The sequence below is a fragment of the Odocoileus virginianus genome, chromosome 9 (assembly GCF_023699985.2).
Source record: "Odocoileus virginianus isolate 20LAN1187 ecotype Illinois chromosome 9, Ovbor_1.2, whole genome shotgun sequence".
Taxonomy (NCBI): domain Eukaryota; kingdom Metazoa; phylum Chordata; class Mammalia; order Artiodactyla; family Cervidae; genus Odocoileus; species Odocoileus virginianus.
The window spans coordinates 13,519,811-13,540,181 of NC_069682.1; the positions used below are offsets into that span (position 1 = coordinate 13,519,811).

The 20,371-nt window shown below is 40.3% G+C and overlaps 1 protein-coding gene across 2 annotated transcripts in view; it reads left to right on the forward strand.

The window, feature by feature from the left end:
- Positions 1–20,371, forward strand: part of CELF2 (CUGBP Elav-like family member 2) — an 867,775-nt gene that overhangs the window by 304,889 nt on the left and 542,515 nt on the right. The window contains exon 1 of one of the 2 annotated variants that reach the window (XM_070471957.1): positions 12,829–12,949. The exons of the other annotated variant lie outside the window; for it this stretch is intronic. Coding sequence (XP_070328058.1) covers positions 12,897–12,949 — 53 coding nt within the window. The 5' untranslated portion in view covers positions 12,829–12,896. Of the gene's footprint in view, positions 1–12,828; positions 12,950–20,371 lie in introns of those variants that run through there. 2 annotated transcript variants of the gene reach the window in all.

The window sequence follows — 20,371 nt, forward strand, 5'->3', positions numbered from 1 at the left end:
TTATGACTGACTTAGCATATTGAAAAGCGGAGACATTACTTTGCCAACAAAGGTCTGTCTAGTCAAGGCTATCGTTTTTCTAGTGGTCATGTATGGATGTGAGAGTTGGAGTATAAAGAAAGCTGAGCACAGAAGAATTGATGTTTTTGAACTGTGGTGTTGGAGAAGACTCTTGAGAGTCCCTTGAACGGCAAGGAGATCCAACCAGTCCAACCTAAAGGAAATCAGTTCTGAATGTTCATTGGAAGGACTGGTGCTGAAGCTGAAACTTCAATATTTGGCCACCTGATGCGAAGAGTTGACTTATTGGAAAAGACCCTGATGCTGGGAAAGATTGAAGGCAGGAGGAGAAGGGGACAACAGAGGATGAGATGGTTGGATGGTATCACTGACTCAATGGACATGTGTTTGGGTGAACTCTGGAAGTTGGTGATGAACAGGGAGGCCTGTAGTAGTGTGGTTCATGGGGTCGCAAAGAGTTGGACACGACTGAGTGGCTGAACTGAGGCTTCTACTATCATTGTTGCTATCTAGATACATTTTCCTTCCTTCCTACTTTTGCTCCTTTGGGAATCAGTTCAGTTCAGGTGCTCAGTCATATCCGACTCTTTGTGACCCCACAGACTGCAGCACGCCAGGCCTCCCTGTCCATCATAAACTCCTGGAGCTTGCTCAAACTCATTTCCATCAAGTCAGTGATGCCATCCAACCATCTCATCCAAACATCTTTGGGAATATCTCCTTCCTAATTGTACTTATATGCATGTAGGTTTTGATCTTTATATGGCAAATAGTAATTCCCCTCTGGACTCAGGAAATGCTTTTATGGTTTTTGTTACCTGCATACTCAGAAACCTTTGATCTTTTGTAAGCTCTTGTAGGGTATGCATAAAGGATCCATTGATGTGGGTTAGAGCTGGAGTTGTTTTCTCCCATAAAGGAACAATTTGGAGTGGATGTTTATAAAGGAAATACAAAGGGAACTGAGTGGTCATTTGTTACGCTAGCTGTCTTGTTCAGCAAGGACTCGTGAAAGAATGCTTTCAAAAGGGAAGTGAATGGATATTCAGTGACTCTTCAGTGATCCAAGAATTAACCTATGGTTTCTGCCTTCTGCCTTGATCTATAAATTAATTATGATCATGTGAAAGTTTTTTGTTGTTTGGGGTGGGGTGCGAGGGTTGCACCAAGTCTTATTTGCAGCACTGGGGATTTTCATTGCCTAGTGTGGGATCTTTAGTTGAGACATGTGGGCTTTTAGCTACAGCATTTGGGATCTAATTCCCCAGCAAGGGATCAAACCCAGGCTCCCAGCATTGGGAGTGCAAAATCTTAACCCCTGAACCACCAGGGAAGTCTCAGAGAAGTTTAAATTAAACCACGATGTTCATTCACTTAATTATCCAGCTGAACTACATTTATGATTTGAAAAGCACTTTGCCCTTCTTTCTGATTGTCCCTTAGAAGATGCGTTTTAGGTTTGGAATGAGAGGGTGACTCGAAAGCCAGACCACTTTGTTTCAAATCTCGCCTCTGCCACCTACTCACTAGGATCATTTTTCACCCTTTCTGAGCTTTTAGTTTCCTCATCTGTAAAATGAAGATAAAAATAGAGCTTGCCTCATCGGTTGCTATGAGGATTGAGTGAGTTAATTTCTGTAAAACCTTTAAAACAGTGGCTGGGACATAGTAAGTGCTATGGGTTTGTTAAATCAATTGTCTTTTCCATTTTCACTTCTAGGTCCTTCTATTATAACTGTGACAACTGTTTAGTGATTTAAAATACTGCTCAAGTAAACCTTCAACATATTTTATAATCTAAATGATCTTTGGGGGAATACATCTGGATTTTCAATATTGAGATATCTTAAATTGTGGCAAATTAATAGTGTTTTGTTTTCTTTTTGCTAATGTATGATAAAATAGGGATTAGAGGAACAAATTGGAGATGTGTCATAAGTAAGGACTAATTTCCAAACTTCCCAATCAGCAAAGAGTTATTTTCAATGAACTCAAGTCCCACTTTTTTTAAAGCATGAGTGTAATTATAAATGATTTTTAAATTTCTCATCAAATGGTGACTTTAAGGCTATCTGATATCAGCTGGCTATTAAGTTAATTGATTTTCATTTTTTATGTTTCACTAGAATACATTTTCTTTTTATGAACAATATGAATGAATATAATTTCTATTCACCTTGGGTCACATATGGCTTGCTTCAATACAGATCGTAAAACTATTTTTTCAAAATTTGTTTTTTATTGTTGTTGAATACTTTTCACAGCATTACTCAGAGTGTGAAAAGCATAAACCAATGTGGGTCTGTGGATTGCTCATTTTTTAATAGTTAGGAATAAGAGTTGGGACATGTTCAGCAATTTTACAGAGTAATTTCATATCTATTAATCCAACAATTTTTAAAATCAGGTTCATATTTTGAATTTAGTTTTTCTAGTAACTCAATTTTATTGTATCTTACAAAAATATTGGTCTACAACATATTGAAAATTTTAAAAAGAAAAAGAAAGAAACACGGTCCTCCAACATGGTGAAAAGCACTGCCTAATGGATCATTTGATTGCCAAATAAACACTTTATGTGCTGTGCTTGCTCAGTAGCTCAGTCGCGTCTGATTCTAAGGGACCCCATGGGTGATAGATCACTAGGCTCCTCTGTGCATGGGATTTCTCAGGCAAGAATACTGGAGTGAGTTGCCATTTTCTCCTCCAGGGGAATCGCCTCCACTAAGAGACTTAACCTGTATTCTTGCATCTCCTGCACTGGTAGGTGGATTCTTTACCACTAGCACCACCTGGGAAACACTTTATACAATCAATTATCAACCAATATTTTTGTTTGTTTGCAGTTACTACTTTGAATTAAATTAACAAGTTATTAGGTATTTAAATCTGTGACTTCAAGTAAATTCATTGCACAACGTAATTCCACTTAGGTCTGCTGGTTTTGTCTTTGAGGATAATAAGAGGGAGCTTATCCTTTTCTCTGAGTGATTCCTGGGCAGAATTCCTGGTCAGGCAGTCTTTCATAAGCAGATGTTGACATTGTTTCATTGACCGGAAACTTGACAATTATGTTTGACTTTCCTCTAAAACTCAGTTTTCCCCCTTAAAAAGCAGTGAGGAGTCCTGTCCTAAAGCACACAAGCACCAGAGAAATCTGAAATTGCCACTGAAAGAAAAAACAAAAGCAAACAAACAAAAAAAACTAGGATCAGCAGTGCAGGTTTTATTTCCTGGCCTGGGCTACAGGGACCATCTGAACAATACGTCTTTTTTCTGGGCATCCCTTTGTCCCTCTTGCTGGGAGCTGTGAGTGCTAACAAAGCAGACTGGAAATTAAAAGAAGGACATTATACAGCTTTAAAAATCGCATCTTCTGTGGCAGGACAGGAGTTAAAGCTCGAATTTTTTTTTCCCTCTGTATGTACCAAATTTGGCCTGTGATTCCTTTGAATGGCATGAAAAGCTGCTGGCTGGGTGTTGGTTTCCTCTCCTCTCTTCCTTTCTCACTTTTAAAATATGCCTGGCAAAGACTCAACCCTCCTCTCCTCCTGCTTTAATCCATTTTGCCCTCCTGTTCAGCTGACTAAGACTCCAAATGAGAAAAAGCATTCCTTCCCAATTGTTAAGAGGGTTTTTGCCTCGTTAGAAATATTCTGTACATATGTAGACCCTGAATAACACATTCTGTCTTCCCCTCTCCTTAGCAGGTTTTGTAGCTGTCTCTTCAGAGACACTTTAGAATTTTTTTAGTTGCCATAATAACAATTTTTTGTGCATATTCCATAATAGCAATTCTCTAATCACTGACGAAGCACCAAAATACATATCTTTGTTCGTAGGCTTTTCATTGTATCAGGTGTTGGGAGCAAAACAGGAAAGCACTTGAAATTCCATTAAAGTTATATTCATTTGTTTAAAAAAAGAGAGAGAGAGAAATCCTGCCATCTTTGGAAGTTGGTCTCTGTAGACCTTGTTAAGGATATGTGAGGATATGTACAAGACACATTTTACGTAACTGAAGATTAATGGTTAACTGTTTCAGGTTCAGACTTTATACAATAGGAGGTGATGCTTATTTGGTGCAAAAACAAGAGGACACAGCAGCTGTGTTATCTGCGAAGTCACTCTGTATAAGATAAATTCAATACAGAGATGCTCCCAAATTTTACAAAATGTCAGCTTTGGTGCTTCTGAACATATCAATGTTACCAACACTTAAAAATGCATTCAACTTGCCAGTCTTAAGAAGGCTGCCTGGCGTTTTCTAATTTCCATTATTACAAGATACAGGCATTCTTTCATCATATCACTGCTTTGTTGAAAAAGAAAGCTCAAGTGGGGCTTTTTATGTTTGGCTTATAACACCTAAGACAGTAAAGATGATTTAAGAACATTTCAGTAAATGCATTTTGATGTCTGATTGTCAGGGAGGGAGAAAACTTTCCTCTACCCTGCCAGGTTCTTCTGGTTGGTCCAAGAATTAAATTAATGTGAAACAGGTTAACAGGAGAAGATAGAATTTAATTTCACATATATGGGAATCACACATACATGAGAGGGTCAGAGACAGAAAGGTAAATTGAGGCATATGTGCCATCCTGATGTGAGGAATGGGATGGGTCTTGGGGCTTTCAAGGACCAAAGATGGGAGGGCCATTCACAGGATGATGTCAAGAGCATGTGTCTGGTAATGAGATGTTTGCCCTGTCGTGTAGATGAGGCCACTTAGAGAAAATGTCTCTCTGCTAATAAGTACTTTTCTAGGAAAAAGCTAATTTAAGTTCTTCTATGCAGTTGAAGGAGGGGCAGTAGTGTCTCTTTGGGCTTCCCTGCAGAGAAGGCAATGGCACCCCACTCCAATACTCTTGCCTGGAAAATTCCATGGACAGAGGATCCTGGTAGGCTGCAGTCCATGGGGTCGTTCAGAGTCTGACACGACTGAGCAACTTCACTTTCACTTTTCACTTTCATGCATTGGAAAAGGAAATGGCAACCTACTCCAGTGTTCTTGCCTGGAGAATCTCAGGGACGGTGGAGCCTGGTGGGCTGCCGTCTATGGGGTTGCACAGAGTCGGACACGACTGAAGCGACTTAGCAGCAGCAGCAGCAGGTGGCTCAGCAATAAAGAATCTGCCTGCAATGCAAGAGACCTGGGTTCGATCCCTGAGTCAGAAAGATTTCCTGGAGAAGGAAATAGCAACCCACTCCAGGATTCTTGCCTGGAGAATCCCATGGATAGGGGATCGTGGTGGGGTAGAGTCCATGGGGTCGAAAGAGTTGGACACAACCTAGTGACTAAACCACTAGTGTCTTTCTGGTCCTTGGCGGCGGGGGGTGGGGGGTGGGGGGTGGGTCTTGATTCCCTGTAACTCAAAATAATCCACACGATGAAGTGGCCTATTTTGGGGAGGACTATTCTGATCCCCAACACAACTAGTAACATCAAGGTGCTTTTATATATCTCCATAAATGAAAAATAATCATCACAGTGATAATGCTCTTTTTATTTAGAAGTCAGTCTAGCATAGGTGTGTCAGATTTAGCAAATAAAAATATAGGACTTAAAGTGTCAGTACAGATAGCAAATAATTTTTTAGTATATGTGTGTCCCATGCAATATTTGGAGGGGTCATACTTAAACAAAAATTTCCTCCTCGTGTCTCTGAAATCCGGCTTCAACAAAGCATGCTGAATTTATCTGGCGACCTTGTCTATCATCACTGCTATGAAAACAATGCAGAGCTGGATCCGATTCCCAGGGTCAAGAACAAGAGCTGGAGTTTCTGAGTTCGTTATCTGCCAGCTTTACAACTCTGTCCCATCACCAAGACCAGGGAAGCTTCTTCTGCAGAAGTAGAATGTTATTTCCAATCAGTCATTTCAGTTTCTTAAAGGGAGAGAGAAAATGTACCCACTTGAGGAAAAGAGCTGGCAAATAAGAAAAATAAAAATCTGAAACAAGCAGAAGGGGAAAGAACCTTTATCGGGAAGTAATAGAATTAGGACTGATTAAGCTTCAAGCGAGATTTTCTAAACTAAAATTTTAAAAATTAGAATAACAAGATTCCTAGGAATCAGAAACTAGAGACAAACACAGAATGAAAAAAAGGACATAAAATGTTATTTTTTCCCCTTAGCTAGGCTAAGGCTTTTTTTTTTTTTTCCTTTTAATTCCTAACTATCAGGACATTTTGTTGGGAGATGAATTTTCCAAGACATCATATCTGTCTTTCTAAAGCTTTGTTAGAGCTTGGTCTAACTTCTAGCTGATGGAGAAGGCTTGTTTTCTTTCCTTGGCTTCTTCACACCCAAGGGCTTCTTGTTTCTCTATAAGACGAGCTTCCATAGATCTTCACCTTTGGCTTCAATAACATGGTTCTCAACACATGAAAAGACACCCAGGACGCTCAAGGACCAGGGCAAATTTTCTACTTGAGTGCATGCTGAGTCTATCAGTTGTGGACTGGGGTGTCATTTCCTCCTCCAGAGGATCTTTCCAATTCAGGGATCAAACCCGTGTCTCCTGCACTCCTGCATTGGCAGGCAGATTCTTTACCACTGAGCTGCCAAATTTTCTACTTGCTGACCCTCCATCAGCATTCCCTGTCTAAGTCCGGTATGAAATGCAGTTTCCTTGGCTCCTGCTCTTGTCTCTTCACTGAGATTCTGTGTTTCCATTTGCTTCCCAGGCGACTCTAACCCCTATACTTGTGAAAACCACAGGCTCTTAAGGTTTGGGGCCTGAGGTTTTGTTTGTTTGGATGCAAGAGGTCCAAAGAAGGGGGTTTTTTTTGTTGTTGGCATTTGGATTTGGGTTTTGGTTTCTGTGCCTGGGAAGAGGGAAAGATGTAGAAAGTTTAGTTATATGAAAAGGAGAATTACGAGTCTTGTCACTGGTAACAGTGGGACAATTCATGAATGTTGCTTTATACGGATGACCATTCTCTTTTTTCGGAAAGGTACATTTTTATGACATGATTTACTTTATTCTGAAAGTTTAGAATACAGTATTTATAGCCTCCTAACCTCTTTGGTCTTCCCTGGTAGCTCAGATGGTAAAGCATCTGCCTGCAATGCAGGAGACCGGGGTTCGATCCCTGGGTCAGGAAGATCCCCTGGAGAAGGAAATAGCAACCCACTCCAGTACTCTTGCCTGGAAAATCCCATGGATGGAGGAGCCTGGTAGGCTACAGTCCATGGGGTTGCAAAGAGTCAGACACGACTGAGCAACTTCACTTCACTTCAACCTCTTTGAAGCACTTTCAGATACATTATCCTTAAATAATGTCCTGAGATAATTAAGATGAATTTTATTATCACCATTTTACACAAAAGTAAACTGAGGTCTCTTGATTTTCTCTTTCCTTTTTATTTTTTAAATTATGAAAATATGACAACACATTTACAGGACACTTGGAAAATACAGAACAAAGTTACATATAGTCCCACTATGTATTATAATTATTTTTAAGTAGATAAATTAAGATTTTTAGCGGGAGTTTCAATATCAAACTCTCAAAAATCAATAGAATGAATATACAGAAGAGCAGGATATAGTAGACCTGAAAAGCACCTGAACCAATTTGATATAATTAAAATCTACACAATTTTAACACAATAGTAGGATACAAATTCTATTCAAGTTCCCATAGAATATAAACTAGGAAATACTGGAACATATACAGGGACATAAATCAAGATGCAAAAATTTCATGGTCTAAAGATATTAAAATCATACAGAGTATGTTCTCTAATCCCTGTGGAATTATGTTAGAAATAAATATCAAAAGATATTTGAAAATAACCCACATATTTTCAAGTGCAACATGACATATACCAAAAGACATCTTTAACTTAGCCACTGAAAGCCTCAATGAAGTTAGAAGGCTGAAAAACACAGAGGGTGATCGCAGAGTAGAAAGCATTTAAATGAGAAAGTAATATCAAAGATACTTTAAAAAAAAACATGTTTTTGGAAATTAAATGGATGACATTGTTTTTGAACAATTCAGGGACAATTCAGAAGAGCCAACTATTGACGTCATTATCAGCCATAATAAAACAATTTCATTTTCAAAGATATCAATTAATCAAAATATGAGAAAAAGAACACAGAATTAAACCCTACCATTCATTCATGACATGGAAGAAAATTATATTTGGGGGCCAGATTACTCTACACTAAATTTCACCTCTGAGTTTTACATATAAAAAGTTTATCGTTGATTTTCCTGAGCTAAAGATGAATAGTTGGCCAAGTTTTGAACAGGGCAGTATTTTGTTTCTTTCTTCATTCATACTGGGTTCCCTAATAGCTGAAGGTGAGTGAATTTTTCTGATGGCCATTTTCTTAGTAGGAAATGGATCTATTTGACGTGAAGCTGTTCAGGATCACGAATGGAATACTTAGGGGAGAGAGGAAAGAGGGAAATCTGCATATATAAAGCATGGAATTAATCTCCAGTATATATAAGGAAATACTTGTTCCTCAAAATTAATAAAGAAAAGAGCAAAATCTTCAGCCCATTTTGGGCTCAATTCAGCCCTTCAAGGATGGTCCATCACCACTTTCAGGAAGTGGATTTAAAAGCCTGTTCTCCCAGAATAGAAAGCCCAGAGATAAGTCCACGAACCTATGGTCACCTTATCTTCGACAAAGGAGGCAAGGATATACAATGGAAAAAAGACAACCTCTTTAACAAGTGGTGCTGGGAAAACTGGTCAACCACCTGTAAAAGAATGAAACTAGAACACTTTCTAACACCATACACAAAAATAAACTCAAAATGGATTAAAGATCTAAATGTAAGACCAGAAACTATCAAACTCCTAGAGGAGAACATAGGCAAAACACTCTCCGACATAAATCACAGCAGGATCCTCTATGACCCACATCCCAGAATTTCAGAAATAAAAGCAAAAATAAACAAATGGGACCTAATGAAACTTAAAAGCTTTTGCACAACAAAGGAAACTATAAGCAAGGTGAAAAGACAGCCCTCAGATTGGGAGAAAATAATAGCAAATGAAGCAACAGACAAAGGATTAATCTCAAAAATATACAAGCAACTCCTCCAGCTCAACTCCAGAAAAATAAATGACCCAATCAAAAAATGGGCCAAAGAACTCAACAGACATTTCTCCAAGGAAGACATACAGATGGCTAACAAACACATGAAAAGATGCTCAACATCACTCATTATCAGAGAAATGCAAATCAAAACCACAATGAGGTACCATTATACGCCAGTCAGGATGGCTGCTATCCAAAAGTCTACAAGCAATAAATGCTGGAGAGGGTGTGGAGAAAAGGGAACCCTCTTACACTGTTGGTGGGAATGCAAATTAGTACAGCCACTATGGAAAACAGTGTGGAGATTTCTTAAAAAGCTGGAAATAGAACTTCCATATGACCCAGCAATCCCACTTCTGGGCATACACACCAAGGAAACCAGATCTGAAAGAGCCACATGCACCCCAATGTTCATCGCAGCACTGTTTATAATAGCCAGGACATGGAAGCAACCCAGATGCCCATCAGCAGACGAATGGATGAGGAAGCTGTGGTACATATACACCATGGAATATTACTCAGCCATTAAAAAGAATTCATTTGAATCACTTCTAATGAGATGGATGAAACTGGAGCCCATTATACAGAGCGAAGTAAGCCAGAAAGATAAAGACCATTACAGTATACTAACACATATATATGGACTTTAGAAAGATGGTAACGATAACCCTATATGCAAAACAGAAAAAGAGACTCAGATGTATGGAACAGACTTGTGGACTCTGGGAGAAGGCAAGGGTGGGATGTTTCAGGAGAACAGCATTGAAACATGTGTATTATCTAGGGTAAAACGGATAACCAGCTCAGGTTGGGTACATGAGACAAGTGCTCGGGCCTGGTGCACTGGGAAGACCCAGAGGGATCGGGTGGAGAGGAAGGTGGGAGGGGGGACTGGGAAGGGGAATACATGTAAATCCATGGCTAATTCATATCAATGTATAACAAAAACTACTGTAATGATGTAAAGTAATTAGCCTCCAACTAATAAAAATTTAAAAAAAAAAAAAAAAAAAAAAAAAAAAGCCTGTTCTCCTGAACGCCAGGGTTTTCTAGGGCGCCTTAGGAGAGGAAACAGGAGCCTCATGGAAACCATCTTATCCACCCCTAACCTGATCACAACCCTAGTCCACCCCAATAACAATGCACCCTCCTTTTGTATTCCTTCCTGAGGGAGGGAGGGAATGCCTGGTGTGGCCAATCCCGTGGGGTCCAGTGGGAGTGGCTTCCGGGTACCACCCCTCCCCCCGCTGAGGACTAGCCCTGGGAGCCCAAATTTTCATGCCAGAATGTCCTCACCTACATTAACAAAATGGGGGTGCTTCTGGTAACTTACCCATAAACAAGTTAGTCATGAGGACTAAATGGGCTAACATACTTAAAGAAATTAGAACAGTATCCAGTAATAAACTTTCACTAGAATCTGTTTTCTGCACTTGAATTTGGGGCAGGGTTTCATCCAAAGGAACTGCCTTTAAAAGTTTTTGGAAGGACGACTGCTTTAAAACATGATTTCATAATCGAGGAACATGGTCTTGTCCTTTCGTCCTTTGGCCAAAAACCAAGTCCCTCTGCCTGTCACCCGTTAACCCTGAACTCCAAGGGTTAAGGACCCATTCCGGCTTCTCCCCCAGACCTGAATCTCAGTGGCAGAGAGATGGGTTAATATATAAGGATGATGTCATTGTAGTCACAGAAGCGATTTCATTATAATCTTTTGTTTTCTCCTGCTAGCTTTCTAAAGGGAGAAACATCTTATTAATTACCTAAGCATTTGGAACACTTTGGAGGTACACGCCCCACAAATGCTATTATTATCACCCACATTTGGTGAAGTACTTGAGGATTACGAGTGTTCTGTAAATGTTTACACATTACTATGCTGTGACCCAAGATCCACAGTGGGACAGTAAAGACAGCCCAGAAAGACGCATGAAACTCCAGAGAGGCAGGGGTTTTTATAAAAGGTATGAAATTCTCTTTCAGTTTAGCATAAAGATAGTCATACTTCTAAAGACAGTCATTTACAGCCACTAAAGAAAGTGTGTATGACTGTAAATGGGAAATCTGAGGGTTTGCTGCATATTCTCGGATAGAAGGGGGTCCTTAGAGAAAGGGCTAGCAGAGAAAGGATTGAAAATGCTGTGAGGGGCATTTTGAGTTAACTGGAAGAACTTCCTGACAATAAAAGCAGAACCCTGCCAACAACTGTCACATCTTTCCCTTACAGAGATTCTTTTTCTTGGTAAGTTTAGCCTAAAGGCAAGAAACTGGAACCCATCCTCCTGGCTGACCATTTTAGGTAGTAAGGTCAATGCAGAACATTGAATGGCACTGCATTCTTCTTAAGTCTGAACTCTTTCTGTGGGGAAACTCTTGGTTGATGCCAGTGCGTCCTTAACACCCCTTAACACTCTCCACACTTTTTTCAACCAAGACAAAAAGACCTAGAACTGGCCATGTGTCCAGGCGCAATAATCACTGTTTTGTTAGACCAGGGAGGCTGATCTTCCATGTCTGGTGCTGATCTTAAAATTACCTTTTAAAATAAGGGCAGGGAAAGGAGGAATTGGATAGAAAGAGAGAGGATCAAGAATCAAGTAAAGCTCACATGGCATGCAGGTACAGGAAAATCTGAATAACCAGAGAAGTCATGGAGACTTCTATGAGACTATGCCAGGGGATTTCAAGGTCAATGTCAAGATCCCTGGGAGGACAGGGTGGGGGAGGGGCTTCAGAAGTGGAACCTTAGCTAGAACCCAGGAAAGCAGAAAACAGCTAAGAGACAGCGCTGACGAAAATTAGAAACCCGCATGCTCACAAACAACCCACATCAGCACACACACCAGTCTAGAGGAAAACATTTCTGCTCTGGATTTTTTTTTTTTTTAAACATCTGCTATGCACAGTTTCAGATGATTATTGAAAGGATGTTCAGTTTTAAATAAAGGACAAAAGATATACAAGTTGAGGGAGAAAAGCCCATGCCCTTTTCTCTTAATGCTTAGAAAGATTCTACGTTTTTCCCTCTTCATGTTATTTTAAAACACGAAAAAGAAAGGAGGTGGGGGAAAAAAAGGCAGTGTAGCAAATTCTCTGCCAGAAAACACACAGTAAATTCTAGCTTGTTAAGCAGCCTGGTTCCAAATTATTTCTAAAAAACAAATCCTAACAGTCATGTAGTTACAGCCTCTGAGGAAAGCTGTAAGCCCGACGCTGGTGTCCCAGAACCAAAGCCACCAAAAAAAAAAAAAAAAAAACAAGAAAAAAAATTAAATAAAAAAGAAAGAAACCTAACCGGTTTTCTGACAGAAATATGAAAGCAAAATCTCAGAGGCAGGAGGATGCCCCAGAGGAGGAGAAAGCTGCAGCTTGCAGTAATCTGTAAATGATTGCTGGTAAAGTCTGGAGGCTTCAGGCTTGATCTGTGTTTGTTCCAAAAGCAAGCCAAGAAGGACGGTGTTAATAAAGAGAGATTTAACTGAGAGCTGTGCTTGGAATAAAGTGGGCTACAAAAAGGTCAAATGTGATCAGTCGGAGCAGATTACAAGGGCTTTAAAAGGTGGTGTGGAGAAATGAGCCGGGGTGGGAAGTAATATAGCGCAAGATTGATTTCGGGGGGTGGGGGGGAGGTGGAGAAAAGCCAGGACAAGTGCTTATCAATCCTAGAAGGAGGAAGCGCCGCGCGGGCGCCCAGTGGCTCCGGGCCTGAGCCGAGCAGCTGGCGGCCGCCCCCTTTCCCCTTCCCTCCCCGCGCCCCCTCCGCTCCGGACTGGACCTGCCTTCGGCCACCCTCTAGACAATGGTCTCTTTAATCTCTGATTTGGATCCGCTCAAAGACTGGAAAGTTTTAAGGTAGGCCTGCTTTCCTTTCTCTCGCGTCGCTGTTTCCGTTCACGGCCAAGTTCCTCCCCCGCCCCCCCTCCCCAGTTAAGGCGCTCGGGTCGCTGCGCGCAGCGCCGGCGGTGGGAGGCGGGGGCCGCCGAATCTGCTCGGGGCTGGGCTCCTCGGGGTGATTCGGCATCCACTTCAGCACACGCGGAAAGAGGGGCGTGGGAAGTCCTCAGTTTCACCCCCGAGGGAAAGGCGGTGTATTTTAATGACAGTTTGTCTTCGGGAAATGATTCTTGACGTTGGCTGAGTCTTAACCAGTTATCCTTGCCCTTGCGTTTCATGGGGCCCTGAATCCATCAAAGAAGTGGCAAACTTTCTGGGACTTCAGATAAAAAAGCGAACTTTCCAGAAAACTATTGCTGCTGCTCTAGGAAGAGAGCCCATGGAAATGCGGTTTCCTCCTGTGACCTCTCCTCCCCAGCCCCAGATCTAATTTGGAAAAGCCAGTGCTATGAAAACTCGGCTCACCTTTGAACCCAATGAGTGGAGTTTCTGAAAGGAGCTCTTTCTCTGAATGCTCCTGAAAAGATGAACTCTGACCACTTCATGATTCAGAGACCCAGAAAAATGAGAACCCAAGGACTTCGAAGTGGCAAAAGTTCATGCATTTCCTCCGCTTGAATCTAAACTGACTCCTTCGTTAGAGCTCACAATTCCTTTCTAGTTTAACTTACCACTAAAGGGTATTTCCCAGCCAAAAGAACTTTAGGCAGTTAAAAAAAATGTTAAAGGGATGAGCTTTTATGAAAAGTGCTTCAACACAATGACGTGTGTCCCTGGTATCTACTCCCAAACATGATTCCATTGGAACTCGATCAAGTCCCAAATAAGGCACCTCTTTTTCCTGACATCGTGTATTAATTGGCTATTACTTAGTTCTCTCTCATAAGCTCTGCCTAATTTTATTATTTTTAAATTTTATTTTATTTAAGTGTAGTTGACAATGTTGTGTTAATTGAGTAATTCAGTTATGTATACATACATTCTTTTTCACATTCTTTTCCATTATGGTTTTATCACAGGATACAGAATATAGTTCCCTGTGTTATACAGTGAGACCTTCTTGTTTAACCATCCTATATAGGTTGCATCTACAGTACTAATCCCAAACTCCCAATCCCTGTCTCCCTGCTTGGCAAGCGCAAGCCTGTTCTCTATGTGAGTTTGTTTCTATTTTATAGATCAGTTCATTTGTGTCATACTCTAGATTCCGCATATGGTATTTGTCTTTCTCTTTCTGACTTCACTTAGTATAATAATCTCTAGGTCCATTCCTGTTGCTGAACATGGCATTATTCCGTTGTTTTTGATGGCTGAGTGTTCCATTGTATATTTGTGCCACAGCTTCTTTATCCATTCAACTGTTGACGGACATTTGGGTTGTTTCCCTGTCTTGGCTATTGTAAATAGTGGTGCAATAAACTAATTTTATTATTTTTAAAAGCAACCAGATGAGGGACTTTGCTGGTGGTCCAGTGGTGAAGACTCTCAACTCCCAATGCAGGGGGCCTGAGTTCGCTCCCTGGTGGGGGAATTAGATCCCACATGATGCAACTAAGAGTTAACATGTTGCAACTAAAGAGATCCTGAGTACAGCACCTAAAGATTCTGAGTGCTGCAACTAAGGATTCCGTGTGATGCAGCTAAGACCTGTTCCAGCCAAATAAATAAGTAAATATTTCAAAAATAAACAAAAGCAACCACATGATACAAAAGAGCAAATAAACAAAAAATTGGCTATTATCTATCTCAGTAATTTTCTTTTTTAAAAAAAGAAACTCCCGGAGCTTGCTCAAACTCATGTCCATTGGTGATGCCATCCAACCGTCTCATCCTCTGTCGTCCCCTTCTCCTCCTGCCTTCAGTCTTTCCCAGCATCAGGATCTTTTCAAGTGAGTCAGTTCTTTGCATCAGGTGGTGTGTATACATATCATATAGAATGTGTCATTTTATAATCTGCTCTTTGCAGTTAAATATCAAATGCATTTCCAAGTTTCTTCCTTCCCTTCATAATCAAAATTTTAATGGGTATTAATGATGCTTATTTGTACACTGTTTTTACTAAATTACCCTGTTGATATAAAGTTTAGGCTGTTTCCAGTCCTTGACTTATATGAACGATTCAGCGGCATCTTTGTGCATATACCTTTCTGTTTTCATTAAATAATTCCCAGGATTTCTAGATGAAAAAACATGAGTGTTTTATGGGTCTGTCCGTGATATTTTCTTCTATTTGTAGATTTAACTTTTAGTTTTAATTGAGAGATGCTAAAGTACTTCTGTAAATGTCCTCATGATGCAGCTATTACAATAAATTTCATTCTCCTTTTCTTTAATTGAATTAGTAACCTACTTCTAATATTGAAATATTTTTTAAGGGTGCTTTTTAAAAAATTGTTCTGGGTGATTAACTTATTAATATTATTGCACAGATGGATAAGACAGACGGGCCCTAGCTCTGAGCATATGTAAGATTCAGTTCAGTTCAGTTCAGTCGCTCAGTCGTGTCCAACTCTTTGCGACCACATGGACTACAGCATACAAGGCCTCCCTGTCCATCACCAACTCCCAGAGTTTACTCATGTAAAAAAAAAAGAGTTTTATTCATGTAAAAATGAACTCATGTCCATTGAGTCAGTGATGTCAAAGGCCTTTTTAGATGATGATCCCTAGTCTTAATGCACTTGAAAACCAGAGGCAATGTTGCCTTTCCCCTCAGTGTGTCTCTAACATAAGTGGAGTTTATTTATGGCTAGAGTAAGTAAGGCTCCACAAACTTGGACTGAGAAGACCTGGGAGAGAGAAGGATCTTTGCACTGACCTCTGGTGCAACAAGTTCATTCTGTCCACACCTCTCCTTGGCAAATGCTATTCATCCTCGTTTCAACTCTGTGTAATTCTTTCCCATGATAAGTTATTATAAACTAGGTAGTATTTAAGAGTCACATTTTAAATTCCTTAATTGTTTATAATCAGGCATCATCTTGGCTAATTCTGATTCATAGAGCCATTCACTCACCAACACTAAGGCTCCGTCCATTACAGGCATGCCTTGTTTTAATACTCCAGTTTATTGTGCTTCGCAGATATTGCCTTTATTACAGACTGAAGGTTTGAAGCAACCCTGCAATGAGCAAGTCTTTTGGCACCATTTTTCTAGCAACATTTGCTCACTTCTTGTCTCAGTGTCCCATTTTGGTAGTTCTCCGAATATTTCAAATTTTTCATCATTATTATACTTCTTCTGGTGATCTGTGGTCAGTGATCTTTAATGTCACTTTTGCAAAAAGATCATGCATGACTTGCTGAAGCTCGGATGATGGTTAGCAATTTTTAGCAGTAAAATATTTTTAAATTAAGGGGTTTCCCAGGTGGCTCAGTGGTAAAGAATCCTCCTGCCAATGCAGGAGACACAAACGGCATGAGTTCAACCCCTGGATTGGGAAGATATCCTGGAGAAAGAAATGGCAACCCACTCCAGTGTTCTTGCCTGGAGAATCTCATGGACAGAGGAGCCTGGTGGGCTATAGTCCATGGGGTCACAAAAAGTCAGACACAACTGAGTGACTGAGCACATACAGACACATACAATTTTCAGACATAATGCTATCTCACACTTGATAGACTATAGTTTAAATATAACTTTTATTTGCACTGGGAAACCAAAAAATGTGTGTGACTCACTTTATTGCGATTTTCACTTTACTGCAGGGGTCTGGAATCAAACCCATAATATCTCTGAGATGAGTCTGTGTATACAGGAGAAGCAGAGATATGACATGACCTTAAAAATGGGATAATCTAGCAGGAGACTGAGGAGGTGCATGCTAATGGCATACAGGGTTATATGTGATATGATTTACGTCAATAAAATGCTTTACAAATCCAGAGGTGAGGGATCCTATTACAATACTGCTACTGCCCTTGTCTGATTAATAGGTGAGCAGAATGCTTGGTCTATAACATGGAAAGACTTTCAGACCTGCCTAACCTGGAATATTTTCCGTGTTTGCTCCAGGTATGCAGCTTGGAGTTCTGCCAAACCTGCTGCTCTTGAAAAGTGATTGCAAGGCACGTTTTTTGAATCTGCTTACACCCCAGTTTAGTGTTATAAGATATGATCTGCGGGTGGGATACCAGTTCAGGTCATAAACCTTTTTCAGGCACTGTATATTTGGCATCACTCCCTCCTAGGTTCGTTTTGTCAAATGGAAAAAAAAAAAATCCAGGTTGGGAATCCTTCTGTTGGCTGTTTTAATTCCTGACTACCTCAGGGGGCATAAAAGAAACGACTTCCACCAACATACATGCCAACAATTTGCAGCTGTAACACTCCTCTCTTGACCACTGGGAAAGCACAAACACAAAGGCTTCGCTCAAGAGACTCAAAATCAGCTAAGTCAAAAAAAAAATACATAGAAGAAGAAAAAGATAATGGCAAAGTAGTAGACGTATGATTAAAAGAATAAAGCAATCCTGCCAATTTGATTCATATAAGATTTCATGGTCATTGATACCACCTGAGGGAAAACAAGTCATAAAGATGACTCAAGTTCAACAGGTTGAAATCGGTACCTATAATCTCCCCCATATCCTGGTTCTTTTCTGGTGTTCTCGGGCTTATGAATCACAGCAAGTAGGTATCCAGCCAGGTACTCAAATTGGGAAGTTGGCAGGCTCCCTCATCCCTCATTCTCCCGCCTAATTGCATCCAAACTATCACCAGCTCCACGGATTTCAGCTCCTAAACATCTCCTGCCTCCCCACTTTTCTGGCCCCACCTATCCTTGCTGTGATCTTACTGTGCTCAGAACTCCATGCTACCTCCTAAATCTCCCTGCTTCAGTTCTTCCTATCGTAGGCTATTTTTCACAGAAGAGGAATGAAAACACTTGAAAACCATTAATCAGATTACGTGACTTTCCTTTTAAAAGCCTCCTGGTTATTCTTCAAATAAAAGCCAAGATCCTTATCCTAACCCACAAGACCTCATCTGACCTTACCCTTGACTATCTCTTCAACCATAGCTCCTCCGTCTTTTCCCAGACCCCATCTTACTCCAGCCCCTCTGGTCTTTCTTTACCTACAATGAACTAAGCTTATTTTGGCTGTAGGGTATTTGCAAGGAGCTCTCCCGCTCCCTGCCTGGAAATCTCCCTCATTGTTCCCTGGGCAGGATTCATTCAAGTCTTAGCTCAGATGTCACCTCCTCAGTGAAGCCTTCCTTGATTCCTCAATTATTTTTTAACTGAAATATAGTTAATTTACAATTAGTGTTAGTTTCAATTGTACAGCAAAGTGATTCAGTTGTGTGTGTGTGTGTGTGGGTGTGTATATTCTTTTACAGGTTCTTTTCCATTATAAGTTTTTTACAATATGTTGAGTATAATTCCCTGTGGTATACAGTAGGACCTTGTTGTTTATCTGTTTTATATATCATAGTGTATATATATTAATCCCAAACTCCTAACTTATCTCTCCCTCCCAGACCCCTTAATTTAAAGCCATCTGAAAATGACTCTTCAGCATTTCTCACTGGTAGGCTGAACCATAGAGAACTGCCAACAGTCAGCCACTGTAGACCTATAAAACTTTCAGTTTTGTATGGTTAAACAAATACTCTCACTATGGCACATATCGGTACCTGCTATTTTCATATGTGCTTATTTATTATTTCTCTCCACTGCTAGAATCTGTCTTTGGTATGGTTAACTGATGCCTAAAATATTTCCAGGCACATTACAGAGAATGAATGAGTGAAGAATGAATGAATGGGGACTTTCCTGGTGGTCCAGTGGCTAAGACTCTACCCTCCCTATGCAGGGGCCCCAGGTTCAATTCCTGGTCAGCGAACTAGATCCCACATACTACAACTAAAGATTTGGCATGCTGCAATGAAAACTGAAGATCCCAAGTGCTATAACTATGACCCATCACAGCCAAATAAATAAATAAGTATTGTTTTATGAAAAGAGTGAATGAATGAATGACGTGGTCTCTGTTTATCTCCCTCATTAACTTTATACCCTGAGGCCAGAGGCTTTATGTATTTTGCTCACATTCCAGGGTTTCCCTGGGATGGTGGTGGTAGTGTCTTATGTGGAATAAATAAATGGATGAGTGTCTTCTAACTCGGAGTTTAGTAATTCTCTCTTCAATTCCTCCCTTCTGTTGCAATCAGCCAAGTGTGTGGATTTAATAATATGGAAGATTCTTAACTTCTCTGAGAACCAGATAGATTCAACCAGAATTTTTTCTACACAAAACAATGATCTAGATCAAGGGTTGGCAAACTTTTATAAAGGGCCAGATAGTACAAGGGTCAGGTTTTGGTGGCCACATAATCTCTGTCGCAGCTACTTAGTTCTGCCGTTATAACATGAAAGTAGCCAAAGGAAGTATGTAAATGACTAGGCTTGAATGTGAACCAATAAAACTTTATTTATAAAAACAGGAAGTAGGCAGTATTTGGCCCAAGGGCCATAGCTTACCTTTTCATCTATCATCTAGGCTAATGACTTGACCAACAACAACAACAGCAACAAAAATACAAGCGGTTTTGATAGATAGTTGGGAGGATGTTTTCAAATCTCATATGACAAAGTACATGCCATAAACTAACCTCATTATTGGGGGAAAAAATGAAGAGCCTTGGTGATATTTCACAGGTCAGTGATGTTTTCAGTCATGAGCACTTGATCTTGCAAAGATGATTACAGTCTAGAGGAAATTTATGGCTCACACATCCCTTAAATGTTTGGACGAGCCTTCAGGCTATAACAAAAGACACTGTTGCCTGTTCCCTTACTGAGTGTGTGAGAAACTCCTATTAATGAGAACAGCACATGTTGATGGAAAAAAAAATAGACCAAATCCTGACATGTTTTAAGTCACTGCTGGGCCTCGTTTCTTTCTGTTTCGTTGCTTTCTCCAGCTCATTTAGGAGACATTTCTCTTTCACATGCCTGATAAATCTCCCAAGATGAATTCCAAACTCAAGAGGAAAGCATGCACTGTGATTTTGAATGAATGCCATGTGTAGATACTCTTCAGCTCATATTACATGACATCTTGGAGATGCTTGGATTGGGGAGATGTTATGCGGAACTCTCTTGGTGTCCAGTGAGAACAGGTTGGCCACCCAAAGATCAGGAATTATTAGTCTTCTTCCAGGATGACAGAAGAATTATTGATAGTTTCTGTGTGCCAGGCTTTATGCTAAGAGCTCCTTGTTTAATATCTCACTTAATCTTTGCAACAACTCTATGAAATAGGTGGCGGTACTGCTGCTCCTATTTGCTGCACTGTGGACTCCAGGTTTTGGTAACTCTGCGCCAGAGCACTTGAAAAATGATTCCATGTACTGTCTGGCACCTTCCTTGT